Below are 23,541 nucleotides of genomic sequence, written 5' to 3'. Positions count from 1 at the left end.
AACTGGGGAGTCCAAGAAAGTAGCCCTTAGTTTCCAATTTTTATAGCAAACCCAGCCATGGTAAATGAAAGGGGATCCGCCTCTGTATTTTTTTAAGTGGAAAGAAAAAAATACCTGTGCCTCTCTAACCCATGTTTCCTTTGTTGAATGAGAGAGAGACCAAGAAGTATCACTCAGCCATGATGCAGTTTGTCTCTTTTCCAACCAGTGTGTTGGTAGTAAAAGCTTTCCCTGTAATGCCTTTCTTATGTCCCAGAAAAACCTGTCACTTAGATCCAGCCAGTCCTCTGAGGATGTGTAGGTTAAAGTGGAAAGGGACCTGGAAGCTCATTGAATCCAGGCCTCTTGTTTAGCACCGAGGAACTGGAGGTTCTGAGAGATGGAGAAGGACTTCTTCCTACTCAAACCATTTCTGAAACTACTTCGTTGTTAATGTATTGCCTTCCCCTCCTTTGTTCCCCTATCCTGCTGATGCCTGTTTTTAATAGTCTGGCTCTGCCTCACAGATTCCTGTTTGGGGAGGAGAGGCTCCCAGCTAGTCACTGTACATAGCAGGTCAGCTTGCTGCAGGGGTGAGGTGATCCTCACAACCAGGCTCTGCATGTTGGCCTTAGGAGGAGGGCTTCGGGCACTAGCTTCCTGAGGAAAGGAGTGCCCCCACTTCTGGCATGCTCCCATCATCACCTGCTGCTCCTTCGTCCCACATCGTGTACTGAGCCTTACGTGCCATATTCCACTTTGGCAAGAGCTTTCACAAACATGCCATTAACTGGACGTACAGGTGGCAGTTGAAGCTGATTGCCACACTGCCTGGAAGGGTGAGGTTGACTAGAGCAGTGAACCACTGTTTGACCCTAGAGGAGATGGGAGTTCTAGCAGGGAAAAATGGCCTGACACGGCAGGAATGAGTGTGCCCCGTGTGAGATACATGTTAACTCTAAAACCATTACACACCTCCCCACTCAGCTTTAAATGAATCGAGAACCCTGGTAGCTTGCTTTAGAACCCAGTGAATTGATCCTGTATGACAAATGATAGAGGGAAGCCGTAAAGGGTGTCCCTATCCAAGCCAACTCCTCGTGCCAGCGAGCTGTGGTGCCAGCGGCTGCCGAGGCACAGCGGGGCGTGGCAGGCTGAGAAGCCCATTCTCTGAAGGGTAGAGCCCTTTGGCAGCCAGAGGCCACGGACCAGGAGTTGTTTCAGGACTGGGGCTGCGGCTGGCCTTCATCCCTGCCGCCGGACAGGCTGAGCGTGAGGCTGGACGCGGGAACAGCTAGCACAGCAGAAGCTGGAGTAATACTCGTTGCCACAGAGCTGGGCCTGCAGGATCAGATTACAGTTGGCCAGCTCAGGCTGATCCACACACTCCCTGCTCAGGGCCCTGGGCTGGGCGGGCAGTGCTGCAGAGACAACCAGGGAGAGACAAAGGGGTAAGGAAGCTGTGGAGGCTGAAAAGTCTCACCTCCCCTTTCTTTGCCTTAAGAGGAAAGCAGCAGAACTGCCAGATTCCCAAAAAGCACAGTTGCTCTGTACTCTTTATCACCTGTGTGCATCTCCTACCCCCGCCACCGCCGTGGGCCTCATCTGGGCACGCAGTGGTCCTGCAGCCTCAGCCCAGGGCAGACTCTCAGGCGCTGACTACACATGATGACACCTCTTGAAGTTAACTCCCTACCCTTGCTGTTGTGACCTGAAGAGCTGAGTGACAATTGCCTTAGCCCCTGGATTGGGAAGGGAAGGTGGGGGGATCAGCCCTAAGTAAAATTTTGAGTTGGGCCAGAGCTGTCTTGTCTCTTTCTCTCACTGCTGATTTCCTCTAACCTCAAAAGGTTTGTGCCTTCAGTAGCCCCAGTTTATCTCAGTCATTTCATTCCCCATCTTCCCAATTTTCCCACTGCCCCCCGAGAAAGCAAGTGAGCATTAGGCAAGGCGATTAGAAGAGCCTAATGAGCCATGGCTCAAACACTGCACTAAACACAAAATGCTCACTGCTGCCCCCTCTGAAAGTGCTAGGAGCTTCGGGAACTTAAAAATCCCTGTGAGAGGGCGGCCGGGCTGGCTGGGTCTGTAGAGCAAATGACTCTTGATCTCAGGGTCGGCAGTTCAAGCCCCACAGTGGGCATAGAGATTTAAAAAAAAAAAAAAAAAAATCCCTGTGGGTGTTTTATTCCGCTGCTTCATCTTAGGACTGAAGTGGCCTCATCTAGTTAACGTCCCTTTTCTTTCTGGAAGGGGCTCTTGTGACTCAGCTGGACTTAGGCCTGAATAGCACCGTCCCTAAAGTCAGACCTCCTGGGGCTTATCTTCATCTCCTCTCCCCCTGCTTCCTCCCAAAATACAACAAAAAAGATTATACCTCAGTAGTCTTAGTACCTGATTCTGTGCAGGTTAGGAATATCGGTACAATGAGAGTACTAACTACAGCTGATCCTTAAACAACATGGATTTGAATTGCGCGGGTCCGCGTGATTTTTTTTTCACTAAATACTGTACAGTACTGTAAATGTATTTTCCTTATGATTTTAACATTTTGTCTAGCTAGCTTTGCTGTAAGAATACAGTATATAATACACATACAATATGTGCTGTGTTAGGAGGGCTTTGGTCAACAGGCTATTAGTAAAGTTTTTGGGAGTCAACGTTCTATGTGGATTTTTTTTTTTTTTAAGATTTTATTTATTTATTTGACAGAGACACAGCAAGAGAGGGAACTTCCACAAGCAGGGGGAGTAGGAGAGGGAGAAGCAGGCTTCCCGCGGAGCAGAGAGCCCGATGCGGGGCTCGATCCCAGGACCTTGGGATCCTGACCTGAGCCGAAGGCAGACGCCTAACGACTGAGCCACCCAGGCGCCCCTCTATGTGGATTTTTGACTGCACTGAGGGTCGGTACCCCTAATCGCTGGTGTTGGTCAGGGGCCAACCGTACCTACATTTATATAAATATCAAGCCATTTAGGCATATTGTTTTAAAAACCAGTAACTTTGATAACGACTTTCTCTCAGCAGTTGCAGCCCAGGGCCTGTCAAGGGCCCAGAAGTTAGGTGCCCAGCATGGTGGTTAAGCATGCCAGCTCTGGAGCCAGACTGCCTGAGCTCAGTCCTGGCTCTCCTGCTTCCCAGCTGGGTGATTCGGGGCCAGTTACTTCAGCTCTCTGCCTGTGCTTCCTCACCTGAAATGGAGAAGGGAACAGCACCTGGGGCATACAGTGACTGTGGCTAAAATTTGAGTGCTTGACCATGTTTTGCTTCATAGCCTCATTCCCTCTCATTCAAAAACAGTGCACGAGCCCCTGTGTTTTATCCCTACAGTATTTTCCGTTTCTCACCCCCGTCTTTTAGGCCAGAAGGTTGGAAGCATGTCCCTTACAGTAGAGCGTGACTAGCTTAAAGCCTGCTGCCTGGACGCTGACACTAATTCCAGGATGCCACCAGACCACGAATAGGGCAAAGCGAGACCCTACAAAAAGCCTAATCAACAGAATGAATCAAAGAGAGGGGCGAGAGAGCTTCTAGTCAAGAAAGGTGCCCACAAAGTAGGAGATGAGCAACACTCATCCAGCAGAGGGCAGGAGAAAGGCGTCCTGTCCAGGAAGCAGGTCACATCAGACATTTCAGTGTGCGACCACACAAGCAAGAGCCCCAGCAGACTTTGCCATCAGACAAGTTTCTAATTTGGCTTCCCATGTAGACGTGTCTACAAGGAGTCACAAACATGAACACGTGGTCCCCTGACAGCTCTCTTTCTCACCCAGATCTGCATTCTGGTTTGTAAATCTGATTGTAGACAAGAGATCAATCTGCTGGGCAGGGCGGGGGGCGGGAAATGGCCCCGGTGGTCTAGCACTTTTGTGAAGGTAATGCCCTCCCACAGTCACCAAGCCTAAGCACCTAGTGATGCTGAGCACTGAGCTGGGCCCTGGGGACTCGAGTCTCAGTGGCTATCCTAAGGAGCTCAGAAACCGGAAGCCTACATGTCAGTCTGATTCACTGAGCGAGATTTCTACCACGGACCTTCAACCTCTAGTGCTGGTCTCTTCCCACCCACAGCATAGTAGGCCCAGTACCCCTAGTATAGCAGCTCTCCTGGTGCGTGCTGTGGCCCTGACGCCATGAGCGTCCAGGCAGACAGCACAGGAGAGGTCCTGAAAAGTCTGCTTCGGGCCTCATGAGAAGCGGCAGCTTGGCCCAGGGCACTGCCTACCGGTCAGTCAGTGAGCCTGGACCAAGGACACATGGAAGGGCAGGCTGGGCGGAGGGCAGGCCTCCCACTCCCCCTTGCCCTCTGGCCTCTTTGACTATAGAGCTCATGTCTATCTTACCAATTCTGAGATGCGCTGATTTTCCCATTTTAACACCTCTCAAATTGGACTGCGTCTGAATTGATGGTGTCTTAGCACTGTGTCATTTAACAGTTCTAGTGGCATTTTTTTCTTAGTGGTATGAAACTAATTGTTTTACAACATGGTCCTTAGGTTCACTGATCTATAACTCTGGGCAAGAGCTGAAGAATATAAACTACTGAATAACGCAAGTAAAATTCTGCCCAGTTACAGCTACAATCGTTTAAGGAAAAGAATATTAAATATGAGAACTAGGGTCTAATCCCACCTTAGCCCCTCATTTGCTGTGTGACTTGTGAAAACATCACATGAGGTATCTGGATGTCTGTCTCACCTGTAAGATGGCGATACTAACCCCTGCCCTTCCCTTTCTGGATTATATGGTCAAAGGCACTTTCCAATCATAGGTTCGTTTTTTTGCCACCTTGATTAGAATGGACACATTCAACAGTCTATCTGCCGTAAGGATTATAATGAAATTCCAGTCGATCCTATTTCTCAAAATCAGTAAGTCTAAATGATATTTGACATCGCCTATTAAGCTGTTACCAGATGCCCATCATCTGCACCATCTCCTTCACCCTCAGCACAGCTCCTGCAGGTGGAGTCGCCCACTGCACATGGGAGGGGAGAGGCTCGGGGAGGTTGAGCCCCTTGCCACAGGTGACACTACCAGGAACTGGCAGAGTGAGCCAGGACTCAGGCCAGGGTCCCCCCCAGCCTGCAGAGCCTGCCCTCCCCCGCCCTGTGCAGCACAAAGCCAGCTCTGGGGCACAAGCAAGGCCCCGGGCTAGGCCTCTTACCTGGCGGGACCAGCTTCACCTCGGTGCTGCGGCTCACTGCCTGGCTTCCACGGTAGGCACTGCACGTGTAGGAGCCCTCGTCTCTGGCCTGCAGGTTGTGGATCAGCAGCGTGCCATCTGGGGACTGGTGGACGCGATGCCCGTCGGCCCGCACCGGCAGCCCGTTCCTGGAGGGGAGAGGACGCTGGGAGAGCCAGCCAGGCCCAGGAGACAAAGGGAGGAGGTAATCATTGTGGACAGATGACCCTCACCTCGAGAAAGAGATGGGGCACGGTGCCAAAAAGAACATTCTCAGAGCAAAATAACTCAAAAGTGAGGTGAACTCACCCCAACTGAGCACACTGATCTAAGTTACTGTGAATTTGCCTTTTAATCCACAAAGGAACCCTGCTCTCGCTTTTTATCAGCAAAGGTCTCTCAAGCAGCCATGAGGTGCCAGGCCCTGTGCTAGGTGAGGGACATAAGCGCTCCCTGCCTTGAGGGCACAGGGCTGGGGTACAGGTGCTTAGGGGCGCCTTCCCTGAGGATGACCTAGCTGAGCCCTGACCTGAGGATGAGGAGGAACATTTGGCTGGTGAAAGGGAGAACGAGAGGGCTCGCGAGCTCGAGGGGAGGCCATGGTCAGAGCAGGGAGGGAAGTGGACACAGCCTAGACAGAGTTTGGCCTGGACCCTGGGGGAAATGGAGGGGTGTGAGCTAAGCGGGACTGACCAAGTATCCGCCCATGGAAAGGCTCGCCGACTGGGGCGAGGACAAGCCTGAAATCGGAGAGCAGGAAAGTGGCTACGGCAGAAGTGCACACATGGGAGAGGGCCAGATGGGCAAGGTTGGGCGAAGACATGAAGGATGACGGAGATTCCGGGCTTGGGTTACTGGGTAAGAGTGGTGCCCCTCCACCATGGGAAGATCCAGAGTGGGGAAGAGGGCTGAATGGTGAATGCTCTTTTCCACCATTTTGCATTTTGGGTGCCCGCAAGATACCGGACAGCATTGGATTTGAGGTCTAGACCCAGATAGTGTATCAGCACTGGATGATCCTGGAAACCACATGCCAACAAGGTTACCCAAGGTGAAGTTAGACAGACCAAGGACCAAGCACAGCCCCTGAGGTGCACCAGCCTCTGAGGGATTGGTGTGAGAAGATGAGCCAGCCAGGAAAACAAGCAGCGGCCAGAAGAAGAAGGCCAGACCACAGTAGTTTCCTGGAGCCAAGGGGAGGGAGCATGTTGGGAGGTGCAAGCGGTCAGTGGAAGGACACTGCAGGTCGTGTGGGGACTGAGATTTGTCCAGAGGATTTCGGAACAGGGCAGTATCCCTGGAGTGGGGGTGGATGTGAGCCGCTGTGAGGGGGAGACTCCAGATGAGGCCAGGGTCTGCAGGGACATGCAGGGTCAGAGGAGGGTATCTTTTGTTGTGCTTGAAGAGGGGAGTCCTGAGCGTATTTGCTGCTAGGAAGATCAAGGAGAAGCAAAAGTGGAAGATACAGGCCTGCTAGAATCATCAGAGGCCGGACCTGATCAGGGCAGGTCTGCACGGAGCACAGCTGCCCAGAAGCCTACAGAAGCTCCCAGCCACCGTCCCTACTCCTGCATGCAGGCCCCTTCCCATTCTGACATCATCTCTTCTACTCACCTTTGAGGCTCGGTCAAGAACAGCCTTCCCCTCCTCAGCCTTCAAGGCCCAGCCAAGGTCACATGTGTGGCCAGTCCTTCCTGGATTCCCCCAGAGAGGAGGCAGCCTCCGTCCTCCAGGCACACACAGCACTGAGGGCAAACCTCTGGACCCCAGGGGACACGGGGCCATCTCCTGCCTGGGAGTATCTGGGGGGGCTCAGATTACACCAAGATCCCCAGAGCCTAGGCTCTTCCTGACACATGGCAAGGAGGAAGGGGGCAAAAAAGTGTTTGCTGAAAGAATGAATAAAAGAGCAACTGATCTGGGGTAAAAGACCACTGAAGTCCCCAAAGTTGAGTATAGCCCAGTGGTTCTCAACCCCTGAGGGAGATTGTGTCACCCAGGGGATATTAAGAGACGTCTCTAGACATTGTCAATTGTCATGACTTGGGAGGGAGATCCTACCGGCATCTACTGGGTAGATGGCCTGGATGCTCTAAACATCCTCCAATACACAGGACAGCCCCGGCAATCAAGAATTATCCAGTCCGGGGCGCCTGGGTGGCTCAGTCGGTTAAGCATCTGCCTTTAGCTCAGGTTGTGATCCCAGGATGCTGGGATCAAGTCCCACATCGGGCTCCCTGCTCCGCGGGGAGCCTGCTTCTCCCTCTCCCTCTGTCCCCGACCCCCACACTTGTATTCTCGTGCTCTCTCTCAAAATCTTAAAAAAGACAATTACCCAGTTTGAAATACCGATAGTGCCAAGGTTGAGAAACCCTGGTGTAGCCCGGCCAACAGAGAGCAGCATTACGTTGGGAAGAGGGTGCTGCAGCCCCCTCCCCTGGAGGCAGGAGTTGAAGAATGAATGGTGCAAACGGCAATATCCTTGCAGAAAGGTGGACCAACTCTCTGGTCTGCACAGCCTCAGGTGTGAGGGTCTGAGGGCCAGGCCTGTGTGGAACAGAGCCTTACCTGGACCATCTGATGTTTACGCTTTCTCCTGTCACCACACACAGCAGCCTGGCCGTGTCCCCCTCTGGCACCATCATAGTAGAGGGCAGCTCTGTGATGGTCAGCTCCCCTAGGCCCGAGGAGGAAGCACTGTCGGCCACTCGCCAATCCTGCCCCACCCGTGCCGCCTGACCTCAGAGGTCACCTTCCGCTCAGGACTGCCACCTTACCCAGAACTCTGAGCTGGACCCATCTCTGGTCTCGGTCCTGCCCGTTGAAAGCAACACAGGCATAGAAGCCACCATCTTGCGCAACCACATGGCTGATGACCAGAGAGCCATCGGGCTGCAGCTGGTGTCTAGGAACAAAGCACAGTCAGGTGGCTCCATCCCCAGGGGGCTGGCAGGGTCTTCCTTTCCCTGGGGGGGGGGGGGGGGAGGGGGCTGAGTGGCCCCTACTGTTCCGTGGGGTCTGAGCAAAGGGCCATCCGACCCTAGGCCCTGAGGTCCTCCAGCTGCTGGTACGCTCATTTACTGGGAGGGGCGTCCTTTAAGCCTGGCAATAAAAAACTCATTTCAAGCTTCCAGATACAAAATAATTCTGGTGTGGGTTTCTAGTTCTTGCTATACTCATTCAGCAGGCTCAGATCTCGGTTCTGCCACTTAGGAGCTGTGTGGTGTTAAGCTCCTGTGCGTAAAATGGGGATAAGATAGCACCTACCTCAATGTGGCCCTTGTGCAGAGTATACAATGGGGAACAAACCTCATACTCATAACGAGTACAGTAAATGTTAGCTGTTATGATTACAGCCAGAAATGGGTCTGCTCTGTTTTGTCCCTCAGCCATCACCCCTCCTTAGCAGGCCCATTACTTCTGTCCACTAACCACACTGGAAAGACCCAGAGACCCAAATGTTGGTTTGCCCCAGGAACCCTACTACCCAGCTGCAGCATCTCTCGAGAGCCCATGGAATCCTGCTCAGGACTGACCAGGGGTGGCGCCTGGCAGCTCCCTCCCCCGAGGCCTGCACAGGGTCAGGGGCTGGAGGTGGGACACGAGGGCTAAGAGAGGAGCTGAACACAAACCTGGGGGAAGAGAGGGACTGCCCATCTCTCTGCCACTCAATGGCTGGGGGTGGGAAGCCCTCAGCACGGCAGGTCAACTGGATCTGCTGGCCTGGTCGGGCGTCCACCACCCTAGGCTGGTTCCTGTCCAGAAGCAGCCTGCAGAACGAGCAACCCCACAGCCATGAGGGGGGCCCTCTGCACAAGCCCACGGCCCCCTTTGCTCCTGCCAGATTCAGCTTCCTAACAGAGCTGCTTTGTTCTGGGCAGGACACCACCACCAATCACCTGGGGCTTTCTCGCCTTCCCCACCGCCTGCCCCCTCTGCCCCAGAATCTTGACTGTCACCATCCTTGCCCTGCACCTCTGCTGCTCGTTCCTTGACTTGTGCCCTCCAGGCCTCTGCAACGCCTTTATAAACTTCCTTCTAGGCCTTCGCAGGCCCTCTAGCTCCCGGTGTGTTTCCCTTCCCTCAGCCCCTGTGTCCTGGGCCTTGGGCCATCCTCAACTGTTTGGGGAGGGGTGGAGGGCTCCCCTTCCTCCTAAGAGGCTGTGCTCAGGGAGCCACGTTTCTCTTGTCCTCACCAGGCAGAGCGCTCCCCTCCTTTCACCACTGAGACCCCCATCACCCCCAGCCCTCCAGTGGGGTAGGCTGAGAGCAGGACGGCACTGCTGCGCTGTTACCTGGTCGTGGGCCGAGGTTGCAAGGAGGAGACGGCCCCTAGGCCTCCTCTGTCCCCCACTAGGCTGGAGTCCCGAGGACTGTGGCCCTGGGCTGGGTCCCTGGTCTGAGGGAAGTGTCTTGGCTCAGCCTCAGGTAGCACGGCCACATCAGCCCCTGTCATGAGGCCAGGAGAAGGGGTGAGCTGTGGGGAGAATGTGGTGGAAGGAGGGGGGGCCATGAAGCTGGCCAGGGACATGTGGAAAAATGAGCGCCACAAGGGGCAGGACCTCCACCTCGGCCCTTGCGGAGCGCGGTCCCTGCCAGCAGGAAGGGCCCCTCCAGTGTGGGAGCACCTGGCTCAGGCCTCCCAGCCAGGCCCTCCTGCGTGGGGCCCATGGGAATCCCCGGGGCAGAGACCTGTGACACGAAGCTGGATCTTCTGAGAGTCACGGCCTGGCCGGCCGCTGCCACAGCTGTAGATGCCAGCATCCTCTGCCCGCAGGGGACTGATGACCAGGGAGCCATCAGGCTGCGGCTTGTGCCTGAGTGAAGAGGTGGGGGCCTGAGCTCTGGGCTCCTGAGGACAATAAGCCTAGCCCACCTCTGGCCCCAGCGCTCTTACCAGAGGGGACGGTAGCCCTGCGTGCACACTCCCATCCCGGGGACATCAGGGGGCTGCCACACACATACCTGTCGGAGGAGATGGGCTGCCCGTCTTTCTGCCACCTGGTATGGGGCTCCAGGGGCATGTCATCTTGGCAGAGGAGCTGCACCAACTGCCCCCGGGGGGCCTGCACCAGGGACGGCTCCGGGCCTGCCAAGCTGACCCTGGGGGGCGGGGGGCGGCCGTGAGGACCCGCACTGCTGGCTTGAGTGCCAGGACTGGAGACTCCCCTTTATCAGTGATAGCTGGGCGCTATCCTGTCTCCAGCACTTTCGGGCGCCCATCCTGTCTCCAGCACTTTCGGGGGCAGCTCCAGAAGCCCATGGCCTCGGGAATCCCCCCTCTCCATCCTCCCCACACGCCCTTGGACGTTGCTACCTCAGCCTGGTCCTGTGACAGCGGCAGAGTGGGCGCAAAGCCCAGAGCATGGAGGGGCCGGGACAGATTGCTCACGTCAGGTCCATGTGGGGAACTAAACCACATGCTCGACCTCTTCGGAATTTAAAGTTTTATTTTGTTTTTACTCTCCCCAAAGCTCTCATGACTCAGTCCCAAGACTGTGGAACCCACACTAAATCTAAGAATATCACCATTTTATAGGTCAAGAAACTGAGGCTTGGAGAAGCTGGAGGACTTGCCGAAGGTCACGAAGCCTGCAAGCTTTCCCGACTAGACAGGCCCGGGGTGTACGGGCAAGGTCTGACCAAGATGGCAGCACCATCTACTGGCAAGTCTCCTGTCTCCAACGCCAGCTTCCCCATGTGTACAACGACAGGACCGGGGCCCTCCAGGCAGGGCTGTTTGGAGGACTTGAGGTTAGGGATGGGGAGGGAGGGCCTGCAGACCTCAGGGTTTTAGCTCCCACAGGTGCAGCCCCTGACCCCGGGGAAGGTAGGCCTCACCTGTAGGGGGAGCTGTGGGAGGATGGCACTGGTCGCCCCGCATCTCCGCCCAGGCCAGGGGTTGGGGGCCCGAGCTCCCCGCCCCAGTGCCGTTCTCCAAACGCCCCAGGCTCTTGGTCTCGCCACCCGAGGCCACCGGAAGGCAAGAGCTTCGTCGGGACTGTGGCCCCCGTCCCGGGCCAGCTGGCCTCCAGCTGGCCTCCAGGACGGCTGCCGCCACCATCTGCGCGGGTGCTCGGGCCAGAGGCCCCCGGCTCGGGCCAGCGGGGCCCAGCGTGCGGCCCCCGGCAGCTGCTTATGCACTCCTCCTCAGAGGCAAAGTTATTGCCGTTGCCGTGGCACCCGCCGTACCAGAAGCGGTTACACTGGCCCACAGAGGGGACGAAGTACCAGCGGGCGGCCCAGTCCGCGCAGGAGCCGTGGGCGCTGGGCAGCAGGCACCGCACAGGGTAGGCTGAGGGGACAGGGAGGGTGCGTGTCATCAAGCCGAGGATGCTGCCCAGCAGAGCCCTGCCAGCAAGGGCCCACCATCCCCTCCGCCTCGGACTTAGGAGCCAGGCCCTTCCCAGCTCACAGAGCACGTCTACACCCCTGCCCAGACCCCTGACCTGGCCCTGGGGGCAGAGTCTGCTCACTGCCCAGACCTACCTGGGCTCCACCCACAGAACTAGAGCCCTCCAGAAGGTCAGGGCCATGAGCAACCTGGACTGGCCCCCTCATGCCCCTCCCCTCCCCATGCCTGACTCAGGTCCCGAGAGTGCACGCACAGAGCAGCCCAAGGGCCTGGCTCATAAGAACCCAGCCCTCGGCTCCCAGGGACATCTGTGAAGGTGCCCTGTGAGGGGCCCGCCTTTGTTCCCAGGACCCCTCACCAGCCTCGAGCCCACCTGCAGCTGCCCCCAGCCTGCCTGTTCCAACCGCCCACCTCCCCAGCACGGCCCACTCTACCTCTCTGCGTGAACGTGGCTGGCCCCTGCTTAAAGCCCCCCCAGGGACCCAGCCTCCTGCAGACCCTGACCATCAGCCCATCTGGCTTTTGAGGTCCCCCTGACAGTCCCTGGCAGTGCCGCCCACACATGCTCCTGCCTCGGCGACCTCCCTCCAGGACTCATCCCAGGCACGGTGGGGACACCCCTGTCCATCCTGGCACTGACCACCATTCCATCTCTGCCTCTAGAGGGCGCTGAGCCCCAAGGGGGTGGGGGCCAGGACAAGCCCTCCTTCTCTGTGGGGGCCCTGCCCCAGCTCTCCTCGCTTCCCACAAGCAGGCAGGTGGTCTCAAGGGCAAACTGTTGGGAACGAGAACAACATGGCCCCGTCCTCGGACCTGGCGCCTAGTAAGTGAGCAGTAAACATCTGAAGAAATGAATGAATCACTGAGCTAGTAGGAAGCTCCAGGTGGGGGCCCGGTGGAGGTGTGGGGGGCAAAGGGGGGCCGGAGCCCACTCACCAGGAAGCGTGCCGGGACACCCACTCACCGTAGCTGGGCTGGCCCCCGCAGCCTTCCCCCAGAGGGCCGGCCGCAGTGGCCACCCCGTCATAGCAGCAGCCGAACTGGGAGCCCCGGCACTCAGGGGGCTCGTTCTGCTGAGCCTGGGGCCGGTGGGCCGTGGGGGCCTGGGGAGGGAGGACAGGAAGAGGGAGGGGCAGGGGCAGGAGCCCATGATGCAGAACCCCAGCCCCAGGGGAGCTCAGAGGCCCGGGGAAGGTCAGACGAAGCCCCCTGCACACGCCACCCCATCTCCAGCCCAGGCCCGTCTCAGAAGCCCTGTGGGCCAGCAGCCAGCAGGGACCTCCTTTCTCCCAAGCCCAAGTTACAGACAGCCCGGGTCACAGTGGCGCTGAGCAGGCTTGGGGGCTGGATTCCCGCCCCCCCACACCGCCCCCCTGTGTGACCGACACTTACTGAGAAAGCCACTGCTCTTGACCCCGGCCTTCGCGCCACGTTGTCACTGCTGTAAGACCCTGCGCAGCCAGCGTGCCAGGGCCCCTCAGCCACAGACACCCCGTCGGGGCAGCACCCGTACCTAGACAAGCACCACACGGCTGTCTGCTCACCAACCAGCCCTGATGGCCGACCCTCCCAGCATCCTGGGACCCAGGCTCTGAGGCTGCCCGCGCTGGGGGCCGAGCAGCTGAGGACTCGAGCGGGAGACAGCGTGGCCCCGCACCCGGGCCCGACCATTCCACGTGCCGAGGCTCTGCCGCGTCCCCCAACCACCCAGCGGCTGCCACGGAGGCAGCAGAAACCCAGCAGGCAGAGCCGCTGCCCTGATACCTGACGGATCCTCAACTCCCCTCCCCCACCCCGAAACCAAGGTGGAGACTCACTGAGCCTGCCCACATAGCGGGTCCCCAGGGAGGCTTTACAAAATCACAGCTCCATCAGCCAGGAGTGGGGAAGGAAGGTGAAGGAGGAACGCATCAGAGCACCTTCCACGCCCCAGGCACCATGGGACTGTTCCGATCTCACAGCAACCCCAGCCGGGGGCTGTCACGGTTCCCACACCTCGGCAGAGGAAGCCAAGATCAGAGAAGTTAAGGAACTTGCCCCCATCACCCAGCACGTGGCTGGTAAGTGACTGAGCTGGGAATCCTGCCCGGCTCCCAGGCTGCTGGCCCCAAAGTCTGCGCTCTGAGCATCCCAGCCCCAGAGAGACTGGCAGACTGCTTTGGATCTGAACGCTAGAATGATATCCCATGTGCCTTCTTCCCAGAGCCTCAGGCTACACCTCCACAGGCCGACTTCCGTAGCAATAGCGGAGATTTTTACCCCCACTCTGCACATTAGGGAGATCAGCGACAGGAAGCAGAGTCCGCAAGACGGCACAAGCAGGGAAGCCAGAAGACACCTCCAGAGTCCCAGTCCTGAGCTCTGCAAAACCCCCTCCACCCTCCCTGCGCAGGCGTGGCCCTGCCCATCAGATACCACCCCCACCAACACACACACTTTTCCCTCTCTGACCTGGTAAAGAGGAAGAGGCTCCTACCTGCTCTGCTGACATGAGGTCCCAGGGCAGCCCTGCCGCTGCGGCCCCAGAGACGTGGTGTGGCCATCAGGGCAGCACCCATAGGGGCTCTGTCTGCAGTCTTGGGGTGCCAAGCCAGACCGCAGGGGCTGCCGGTGTGGGGACTGTGGCAGAGAGGGGGCTAGGCCTGGCAGGTGAAGGCCCTGGGCTCTTCTGGGATTACCCTGGACTGAGGGTTGCTCCTGGGGGAGCCACCACTGGTCTCTGGAATCTAGGAAGAAGAAGGAAAAGATACCTGCAGTCTCCACCTGGCTGCTCACCTCCATCTGTCCACACCAGACCTACCTTTTCCATCCCCCCTAAACCACCTGCCCCACCTTCAACCTCCATCTCCTGGGCTCTGGGTTGGGGGCTTCCACTGAGCTTCTCACCTGAGGTGGGGGCCACCTGAGGGCCCAAAGACATCCGGGGATCCCTGGAGCTGACGTGCACGTCCTGCATGCTGGGGACTTCTGCAGGGAGCAGAGAGTCAGGCCTGAGCAGTGGCCACCCTAACCACCATGTGCTCCCACCCCACTGCTCAGGCAAGGCCTGGGGCACCCAGGACAGCGGAAGTGAAAATGAGCAGACCTGTGATTTCACAAAACACCCTTCCCATGTTTCAAGAGTCTTTAGTCACTTAGAAAAAGCTAATGTTACATGTCCAGCAAAAAGAAAAGCCAGATATAAAATTAGTATCTATGTTTGATCCCAACTAGATTGAATTGATGAAAACACAAACAATCCAATTAAAAAATGGGCAAAGTGGGGTGCCTGGTTGGCTCAGTCGGTAGAGCACGTGACTCTTGATCTTGGGGTCATGAGTTCGAGCCCCATGGTGGGTGCAGAGATTATTTTAAAATCTTAAAAAAGAGGGGCGCCTGGGTGGCTCAGTCATTAAGCGTCTGCCTTCGGCTCAGGTCACGGTCCCAGGGTCCTGGGATCGAGCCCCGCATCGGGCTCCCTGCTCAGCGGGAAGCCTGCTTCTCCCTCTGCCACTCCCCCTGCTTGTGTTCCCTCTCTCGCTGTGTCTCTCTCTGTCAAATAAATAAAATCTTTAAAAAAATAAATAAATAATAAAATCTTAAAAAAGAAATTAAAAAAAATTAAAATTGGGCAAAGAACTTGAACAGACATTTCTCCAAAGAAAATATACAAAGGACCAACAAGCACATGAAAAGATGCTCACTATCATCACTCATTAGGGAAATGCAAATCAAAGCCACAAGGAGCTACTCCTTCACACCCACTAGGAGGGCTCTAATCAAAAAGGCTGAAATAGTAAGTGCTGGTGAGGATGTGGACAAACTGGAAGCCTCAGGCGTTGCAGATGGAAATGTAAATTGGTACGGCCACCGTGGAAACAGTTTGGCAATTCCTCCAAAAGTTAAACACAGAGTCCTCATAGAGCCCAGCAGTTCCACTCCTGGGTATGTACCCAAGAGAAATGAAAACATAGGTTGACCCAGAAACTCGTACATGAGCGTTTATAGCAGTTGTATTCATTAGAGCCAAAAGCTGGAAACAACCCAAATATATATGAGCTGATGAAAGAATAAGCAGGTCGTGGTATACCCATAGAATTGCTATCAGCCATAAAAAGGACGAAATGCCGATGTATCCAGGCTCCAGCCCGGATGAACCTCAACAGCACTCCGCCGGGTGAAAGAGGCGGGCACGAAAGCTGTGCTACCCCTTTTACACGGTATTTCCAGGATAGGCAAATCCAACAAGACAGAGGGCAGATCCGGTTACCAAGGAAGGAGGTTAGGGATAGTGGGGAGTGATCAGTTAATGCGTACAGGGAGCTTTTATGGGTGATAAAATATGGTGTTTGTACATCGTGAGTATGCAAAATAACACCAAAGCATTAGCTTTACCATGATTAAATGTATGTTTTGTGAACTGCACCTCAAGAAAAAAATTCCATATTAAAAACTGGATCATTTTAAACACACATACACACACACACACAATTTGAATGATAGATGAAGGAACAAAAGGAGTGGATCATGAAAAAGCACATATAACTAAACAGCCATTATAGAATTTAGGTGTGGGTACATGGCTGCTTCCGCAGTTCAACTACTTCAAACAACTCTGTATGTTTAAAATTTTTCACCATCCTTCCTCAAAAAATTAAAAGTAGGGCGCCTGGGTGGCTCAGTTGGTTAAGCGACTGCCTTCGGCTCAGGTCATGATCCTGGAGTCCCTGGATCGAGTCCCGCATCGGGCTCCCTGCTCGGCAGGGAGTCTGCTTCTCCCTCTGATCCTCCTCCCTCTCATGCTCTCTGTCTCTCAATCTCTCTGTCTCAAATAAATAAATAAAAAATCTTTAAAAAAAAAAATTAAAAGTAGCATTACCATGTAATTCCACTATTTACCCAAATACGAAAACACTAATTCAAAAAAATATATGCACCTCTGTCTATAGCAGCATTTATAATAGTCAAAATATAGAAGCAGCCTAAGTGTCTATCCACAGATGAATGGATAAAGACAAAGTGATACACACACACACACACACAATGGAATAGTACTCAGCCATAAAAAAAGAATGAAATCTCATCACTTGCAACAACATGGATGGATCTAGAGGGTATCATGCTAAGCAAAATAAGTCAGAGAAAGATAAACACTGAATGATTTCAATCATATGTGGAATTTAACAAAACCAACAGAGAAAAAAGAGACAAACAAAAAACCAGGCTCTTAGCTAGAGAGAACACACCGATGGTTACCGGAGGGGAGGTGGAGGGGGGTGTGGGTAAAGGGGATTAAGAGGGAACTTATCATGATGAGAACTGAGTACAGAATTGCTGAATCACTATGTTGTATACCTGAAACTAATACAACACTGTGTATTAACTGTACTGGAATTAAACAAACAAACAAATAAGCAGGCCTGTCTTCCCAGCATGGGGAATCAGATTAGGGGCTGCTCAGAAACAGGAAAAAAAAATTTTTTACCATTTTATTGTCCAACTTGGTAAACTTACTAAAAATCATGAATTACCGTTAGAGTGGGTGAATTTTATGGTATATGATATTTAACCACTTCCAAGTTACTAAAAAGATTTTTCATCATAAAATGGAGAAAAAAATGCAAAAGACTGAGTAAATATGGATGACAGGAATTTTTGTAATGATGCATAAGAGGACATGCCCCAAAATGCGCATGGTTCCAAGCACCCGGAGTGGGGGGGGAGGGCAGCAGGTGGTGGGGGTCCCCTCCTTCTATTTGTTGGTGCATTTCAAATTTTCCACAGTAAGCATACTACTACATAATGGAGTAGTTATATAAAAGTAGTGAAGGGGCACCTGGGTGGCTCAGTTGGTTAAGCGTCTGCCGTCAGCTCAGGTCACGATCCCAGGATCCTGGGATCTGGGATTGGGCTCCCTGCTTCTCCCTCTCCCTCTGCTCCCCTCCACCCTGCTCTCACATGCTCTCTCAAATAAATAAAGTCTTAAAGAAAAAAAAAAAAGTGAAAATTCCATCCCCCTCTGGACTACATCTTGCCAGTCCCTAGAAAATACTTAAAAAATAATTTAGGGTTGGAAAAATCTAGTAGATATGCAGTAAAATCTTTGCTTTCATTTCACTGCCTATCCTGCCCAGGCCAAGCCCTGGGACGAGGCAGATGCACATTCTCTCCCCAGTTCCACCATCGCCGGCCAGCACCTCCCACCTCCAGCGCTGCAGTCCCAGGCCCCAGCCAGCCTGGGAATAGGCCCCTAGCTTCTTCTCTTCCACCTTCCCAGGCTTCAAGTGCAGCACCACTTCCCGCGCACCCTCCGGGCACCAGGCTCTGCTGGGCAAGTGCCTGGCCCTTCGTTTTCACAACTCTTGCTGGCCCTTGGATTTCTGCAGCCTGCTCCCCACCAGGCTCCCACTCCAACCGGCTCCACTTCAGTTTGGCCCTCGGGCAGGCGCCACGCCTGTCCTCCTCAAGACCTTTCATGGTATCACTGTTGAGCTCCAAAGCTTCAGTGGCTCCCCTGGGCCTATTAGACAAATTTAATCTGCAGCCCAGCCTGAGGTCCCCAGGACAGACCTCCTGCCACCACCCCCACGTCCTTGGCCTAGGACGGGTTCTGGGGCCCCTGCTGGCCTCACTCAGAGCTACTGAGTACTTGAAATGTGACCAGAGTGACTGAGAAACTACGTTTTACATTTATTCTAATCAGAATTAATTTTAAAGTGACGCTTGATTCATTTATTAGAAAATGCTTCAGTACGTTTGGAACAACTTGGGTGTGTGAATCTACTTTTCCAACTGCACATTCTATAAAATCTAAATATAGATCAAGTATGCCAGTGAAATTTTGCATCTGAATTAAGATATGCTATGTGAACAATAAATACATTGGTTTTGGAAGATTTATTTTTTTAATCTTGTGAAAAAAGAATGTAAAATATCCTATTCATAATTCTTATACTGATTACATATTAAAAATATTTAATTGGGTTAATATAAAACATTATTTAAATAAAAAAATTTTAGGGGTACCTGGGTGGCTCAGTCAGTTAAGCGACAAACTCTTGATTTCGGCTTAGGTCATGATCCCAGGATCCTGGGGGCAAGCCCTGCGTAGGGCTCTCTGCTCAGCAGGGAGTCTGTTTGTCTCCCTCTCCCTCCGCCCCTCCCCCACTGGGGTTCTTTCTCTCTCACTCTCTCTCAAATAAATAAATCCTTAAAAAAAATTTTTTTAAACAATCTCTACACCCAACATGGGGCTCAAATTCACAACCCCAAGATCAAGAGTCGCACACTCTTCTGACTGAACCAGCCAGGAGCTCCTTAAATGTAATTTTTTTTTTCTTTTTACGTCGGCTCCACACCCAGCGTGGAGCCCAATGCCGGGCCTGAACTCAGGACCCTGAAATCAAGACCGGAGCTGAGATCAAGAGTCAGATGCTTAACCATCTGAGCCACCCAAGCACCCTAGAAACCACCTAAATTCTAACTTCCGGCCCATCGTGGACTAATGTAGAGAAATCATGAAGCTGAAAAATGTTCACCCACCAAGTGGCTCTAACAGGGAAAAGCGCCCAGAGCATTCAGCATATGTAACAAAGCCCACTAATGACTGGATCCCACTAAAGCATGGGATCAGGGCAATTTCCATTTCTATGCTGCTTTCCTAATTTCTCCAAATTTTCCACAATGAACATAGATTATTTTATAAAAATAGCCATTAAGGTTATTTCTTTTACAATTCAGCCTGGGCTGAAATGCTTTGTTTCTTTCCTTGCTACCTATGTGAATGCCTCTCTGGGGGCAGGCTCAGGGCCACCTCTTCCAGGAAGGCATCCATGGCTCCAGGAGGAACCTCCTGCTTGTGCCCCACAAGGGCCAGGCCAGGCTGAGGCACCGCAGGAGCCTGACCCCGGGGCCCCCACATGGCCTCACCACCACCACCACTACCGACCCTTTGCTTACCAAGCTCTGTGTGTTCAGACACAGTGCCAACTGACTCACTGTAAGAAAAGCACTCTTATTAACCCCATTGTACAGATGGGCAAATCGAGATTCAGAGAGGAGAGGTGCTTGCCCAGGGCCACACCGCTGGTCAGCAATGGAGTAGACTGAACTGTCAAGTTCAGGCCACTGGTTCTCAGCCACCGTGCCCCATGCCTCCCTTGGAACTCTACCATCCTGGCTCACGGGGCCCCCAGCACTAGCACATCCGGGCCAGACACACCTCCCTGCGGTAGCAGAAGGCCACCATCCACCCCCCTCAGCTGAGCCCCAACCCACGTTCTTCCTCAATATCACATCCTCACACCAAGCAAGTACTGGCCCCAGGCCCTTCGTGCTGCAGTTCCTCAGGCCTGGGACGTCTTCTTTGCCAGTGGGGTTGGGGGTGAGGAGAAGGGGAAGACAAAGGCAGGAGCAGTGCGTACTCACTCAGTCACTCAATAAACATTTACTGAATACCCAGCTCGTGCTAAGTTCTTGGGGCGGCAGGGGTCGGGGGGGAGGTATAAATAGCAAGGAGGAAGTCAGGGACCTGGCCCTCAAGGAGCTCCGAGCTAGTAGGCCTGACAAGCCGCACACGATCACTGCAGCCCGAGGAAACCAACTCGAGATGGATGGCCGGTACGTGGGCTCCAGGGGTGAAGGATGCCGCCTCTGCTGGGCAAACGGGCCGGCCCGTGAGGCGGCACAGACGGGCACTCTGCCGAGGGAGCATTGCGGGGGGGGGGACCCTGGCGCAGGGGAGACAGGTGGGGCCCGCACGGCCTCTCCCCCTTGCACCCACACCCCGCCCTCACCTGGAGGAAGATGGCAGGGCTGTGAGTTACAGGGCTCCACCTCCCCGGGCTTGGACAGCCGCAGGCTCCCGCAGCGGCTGGCTGGCCTGAGGGCACAGAGGACCTGGCGCGTCCGAGTCCCCTCGCTGCAGCTCCGGGAACACTGGGGCCCACGGGGTGGGCGTGGGAAGAGAGAACAGGCTCACAAAAGGAGAGAGACCCCGAGGCTGGGGGTCCCCACAAGGAAGAGAGGTAGGGGGAAGGTGCCTGGTGAGGCAGGTCAGACCCAGCGATGGGGCACGTGTCCAGCCACCTGCCAGAGACCCAAGGGCCCAGGACTGGGCAGCAGGGATGAGGGGGAAGTGGGCAAGCACTCACTAGGCCCCAGGCGCCCACATGCCAGGCCTGGTCATGGATGGGGGGACAGTCTTCACGCACACAGGGTTCAGTGACGGGGGGGCGGTCCTCCGAGGAGCACGCCGTAGCATGGAGCAGAGACCCCTCCTCACTCTGGCAAGTGATGCTCCGCCTCCGGACGCCAGCGCCGCAGCTGACAGAGCACTGTAAGGAGCCGGCTGTCGGCGGGAGCTTGTCCTCGTCCAGAGGAGCCATGCGGGGTCAGACAGCTGGAGGCCCCCCCGCCTGGCAGGGAGGGTGGACGGCACCCTATGGCCCATGCCCAGCTCCCAGGCTCAGAGAGGCTGAGCCACTCCTCTGAGGTCACGTAGCCTACACCACGCCTGCTGACCCCAAGCTTAGGGACACTTTGCACGTTCCCTTGTTCGAGACTTGAACATATGTAGGTGCTGGATGTGGTGACAAGCAGCCCCCATCAGGGCCGGCTCCTCCCTCACCCCCAAAGCAAGGCGCCCGGCTGCTCCTTTGTGCCAAGACAAAGCCTTTCCCGCCCTGCCTGGGATCCTGGAGGAGGAGGAGGAGTCCAAACACCTGCTCCTAGTCCCAGCCTCCACAGCGGCTTTCAAGACGACCTAGCAAGTCCCTTTACCTCCCAGCATCTGTTTCCCCGGTGGAGGCCAAGCTTCCCAGCCCAGCTCTGCTGCAGCCCCATCGCTAGTCCCAGCGCCTGATTTCGTCCCCACCCTGCCCCAGCCCCATGGGGCAGAGGCCTCACCTCTCCCCAGGGCTCTGCCCTCCAGGCTGCACAGCGCTGCAGGTGGCAAGCCCGCGCGGTGGGGGGCTTCCCAGGCAGGCCTGCACACTCCGCCTCCTCGGCGGCCTCCTGGACGCCAGCCCCATCAGACAAGACGCAGTAGACGGAGCGGGACTGGGAGCCACCACCACAGGAGGCCGAGCAGGGCGACCAGGGCCCCGTCTTCCAGCTGGCAGGGAGCAGGGATCCGGTGAGGCTGGCCCAGCAGCAGGGCCGGAGTCCAGGGACCACCAACTGTCACACACAGGAGCGGACTGGGGACCCCCCAACCTGGCCCGTCCTAACATCTGGGCCTGTACGGGTGGGGGGCGGAACACTCTGCATAAAAGGCCAAGCCCCCCCCCCACCGCCCCGCTTGCCATCTCTCACCACCGAGCACTGGTCCCTACAACACAGAGCCTGGCTGCCCCCCGCCCCAGCTTTCCTGTCCTCACCTGTATCCCCTGTTCTCCTCACCAGGTCCCCTGTCAGCCCCAGCCAGACTCCATTGCCTCTGTTGGGGGCATCTCCCAGAGGGGCCATGCTCACCCACGTGTGGAGCGGCCCTGAGGCACCGGAGGAAAGGGCAGCCCCAGCTGCACCATGCAAAGCCAAGCCCACCACCATCCTGCAAGGCCAGATGCCACCAAGGCCATGAGGGCGGAAGGATGGCACCAGCCGGGCAGGGAGCCTGCAGCCTGCAGATTACCTGTTCCTGCACGCACGCTGGGCCCCAGCAAGGTGCCACGCTCTGGGCCGGTGCAGGTAAGAGGTCCTTCGTGCGGGAACAAAGGCATTACTGATGCCCACAGGCCCCCTGGCCCAGTCCCTGGCCCACTTCCTGGCATCTGTCGAGCCAAGTCCCCTGCCGGCTCGGACAGGGCCTCCAGTACCTTCCCCCTCGCTCCCACTACCAGCCTGGACACTCTGGACACTGAGTGGGCACACACGGGTGGACAGAATAGCCCTGGATCTCCCGCTCATGCCCCCCGCCCCACTGCTTCCCCCCGTTACAGCTGCCTCCTCCCCACTCCACCACAGGTGTAGGGAGCCGGGGACACCTACCTGTTTGCGCAACACCTAGAGTAGCCCAGAGACCCCACGGCCTTCCCACCCAAGGGCTTGGGCCCCACCATGGGGGGAGGGGCTGGCAAGGGCCTTACCGCTTGGTCTGCGGGCAGGGGTGAGTGCTGCAGGAGCGGCGGTCAGCCGGCCGCAGCTGATGCTGGCACATGTGGTCAGGGTATACCTCGTCGTCAGTGGTGCAGAACACCGGGCGGGACTGGTGACCTGCAGAGGCCCGGCCATTGAGGGCGGGTGGTCAGTCAGCAGTCACCAAATGCATTGTCTGGGCTGGGCACCATTCTGCACGCATCCCAAGTGTCGTCTTGATTAAGCCTCAGATGACCCCCTGGGATAAGTGCCATCATCACCCCCAATTCACAGAAGAGGAAACTGAGGCTTGAGGGGTGTTATCTGAGGTGCTGGAGCCCTGCTCCGACACCTGGTCACCCGCTGGGCTGGGCCCCTGCTGCCCACGGAGGGCCGTCTCCTCCGGGATTCCGCCACCTTGGGGAAGCCTCTGGTTCTCTTAGCTTCGGGGTTGGGTAAGGGGGACCCTTCATGGAGTCCCCGAGCCCTGCGGTTCCCCCCCCCGTGACCCCCACGACATGCAAATGGCCCACCTCCACCGCACTCGGCGCTGCAGTCACTCCACGAGCCGTGGCCCCAGCGGAAGCCGGGCGGGGGGCTGCCCAGGGCCAGGTGGTACTCGTAGCGCACGCCCGGGTTGGGCTCCTGGCTGAGGAGCTGTGCGGGAGGGTCCTCGCTGAGACCTGCCCCCCCGGGGGACCCTCCCCCCTCGGCCTCGGGGGGGACCGGGCGCCCACCCCCCGCCCCCGCCCCCGCCCCCCAGCCCCTCACCTCGATGACCAGGGGCTCGGAGGTGGGGCCGCGAGCGAGGAGCCGCTCGGGCGCCAGGTCCCCCTCGGCCCCGCGCTCGTAGTGCAGGACGGTGCTGGCCGCGGGCAGGGCCCAGGCGCCCCCGATGGTCCAGTGCCCGTTGAGGTAGTATTCGCCGCGCACGCTCTTCACCGCTGCGCAGGGGTGAGGCGCCGGGTGA

General features: G+C 56.1%; 1 protein-coding gene across 18 annotated transcripts in view; it reads right to left on the bottom strand.

Moving 5' to 3' along the window:
* PAPLN (papilin, proteoglycan like sulfated glycoprotein) overlaps positions 1 to 23,541 on the bottom strand; it is a 93,691-nt gene that overhangs the window by 62,842 nt on the left and 7,308 nt on the right. For 4 of the 18 annotated variants that reach the window (XR_008508154.2, XR_010405246.1, XR_008508155.2 and 1 more), the window contains exons 8-26: positions 23,343 to 23,515; positions 23,105 to 23,228; positions 22,583 to 22,709; positions 22,129 to 22,194; positions 21,402 to 21,609; positions 20,648 to 20,830; positions 20,291 to 20,432; positions 14,403 to 14,483; positions 13,993 to 14,242; positions 12,909 to 13,029; positions 12,481 to 12,619; positions 11,003 to 11,456; positions 10,127 to 10,264; positions 9,854 to 9,978; positions 9,457 to 9,610; positions 8,794 to 8,931; positions 7,939 to 8,066; positions 7,730 to 7,838; positions 5,144 to 5,327 (exon numbers count right to left, since the gene is read on the bottom strand). Coding sequence is in view for 11 of the 18 variants with exons in the window: in XM_045901150.3 (XP_045757106.2) it covers positions 1,225 to 1,400; positions 5,144 to 5,310; positions 7,730 to 7,838; positions 7,939 to 8,066; positions 8,794 to 8,931; positions 9,457 to 9,610; positions 9,854 to 9,978; positions 10,127 to 10,264; positions 11,003 to 11,456; positions 12,481 to 12,619; positions 12,909 to 13,029; positions 13,993 to 14,242; positions 14,403 to 14,483; positions 20,291 to 20,432; positions 20,648 to 20,830; positions 21,402 to 21,609; positions 22,129 to 22,194; positions 22,583 to 22,709; positions 23,105 to 23,228; positions 23,343 to 23,515 (3,203 nt within the window). In the remaining 7 variants the exon portion in view is untranslated. Of the gene's footprint in view, positions 3,171 to 5,143; positions 5,328 to 7,496; positions 7,859 to 7,938; positions 8,067 to 8,793; positions 8,932 to 9,456; positions 9,611 to 9,853; positions 9,979 to 10,126; positions 10,265 to 11,002; positions 11,457 to 12,480; positions 12,620 to 12,908; positions 13,030 to 13,992; positions 14,243 to 14,402; positions 14,484 to 20,290; positions 20,433 to 20,647; positions 20,831 to 21,401; positions 21,610 to 22,128; positions 22,195 to 22,582; positions 22,710 to 23,104; positions 23,229 to 23,342; positions 23,516 to 23,541 lie in introns of those variants that run through there. The other 14 variants (XM_045901152.3, XM_054513782.2, XM_054513783.2 and 11 more) reach the window with 11 other exon arrangements.

The sequence above is a fragment of the Mirounga angustirostris genome, unplaced genomic scaffold (assembly GCF_029215605.1).
Source record: "Mirounga angustirostris isolate CCGP_5_RB_7025 unplaced genomic scaffold, mMirAng1.0.hap1 SCAF_9, whole genome shotgun sequence".
Taxonomy (NCBI): Eukaryota; Metazoa; Chordata; class Mammalia; order Carnivora; family Phocidae; genus Mirounga; species Mirounga angustirostris.
Note: the sequence above shows the minus strand (reverse complement) of the source record. Positions and strands in the feature narration are given on the sequence as shown.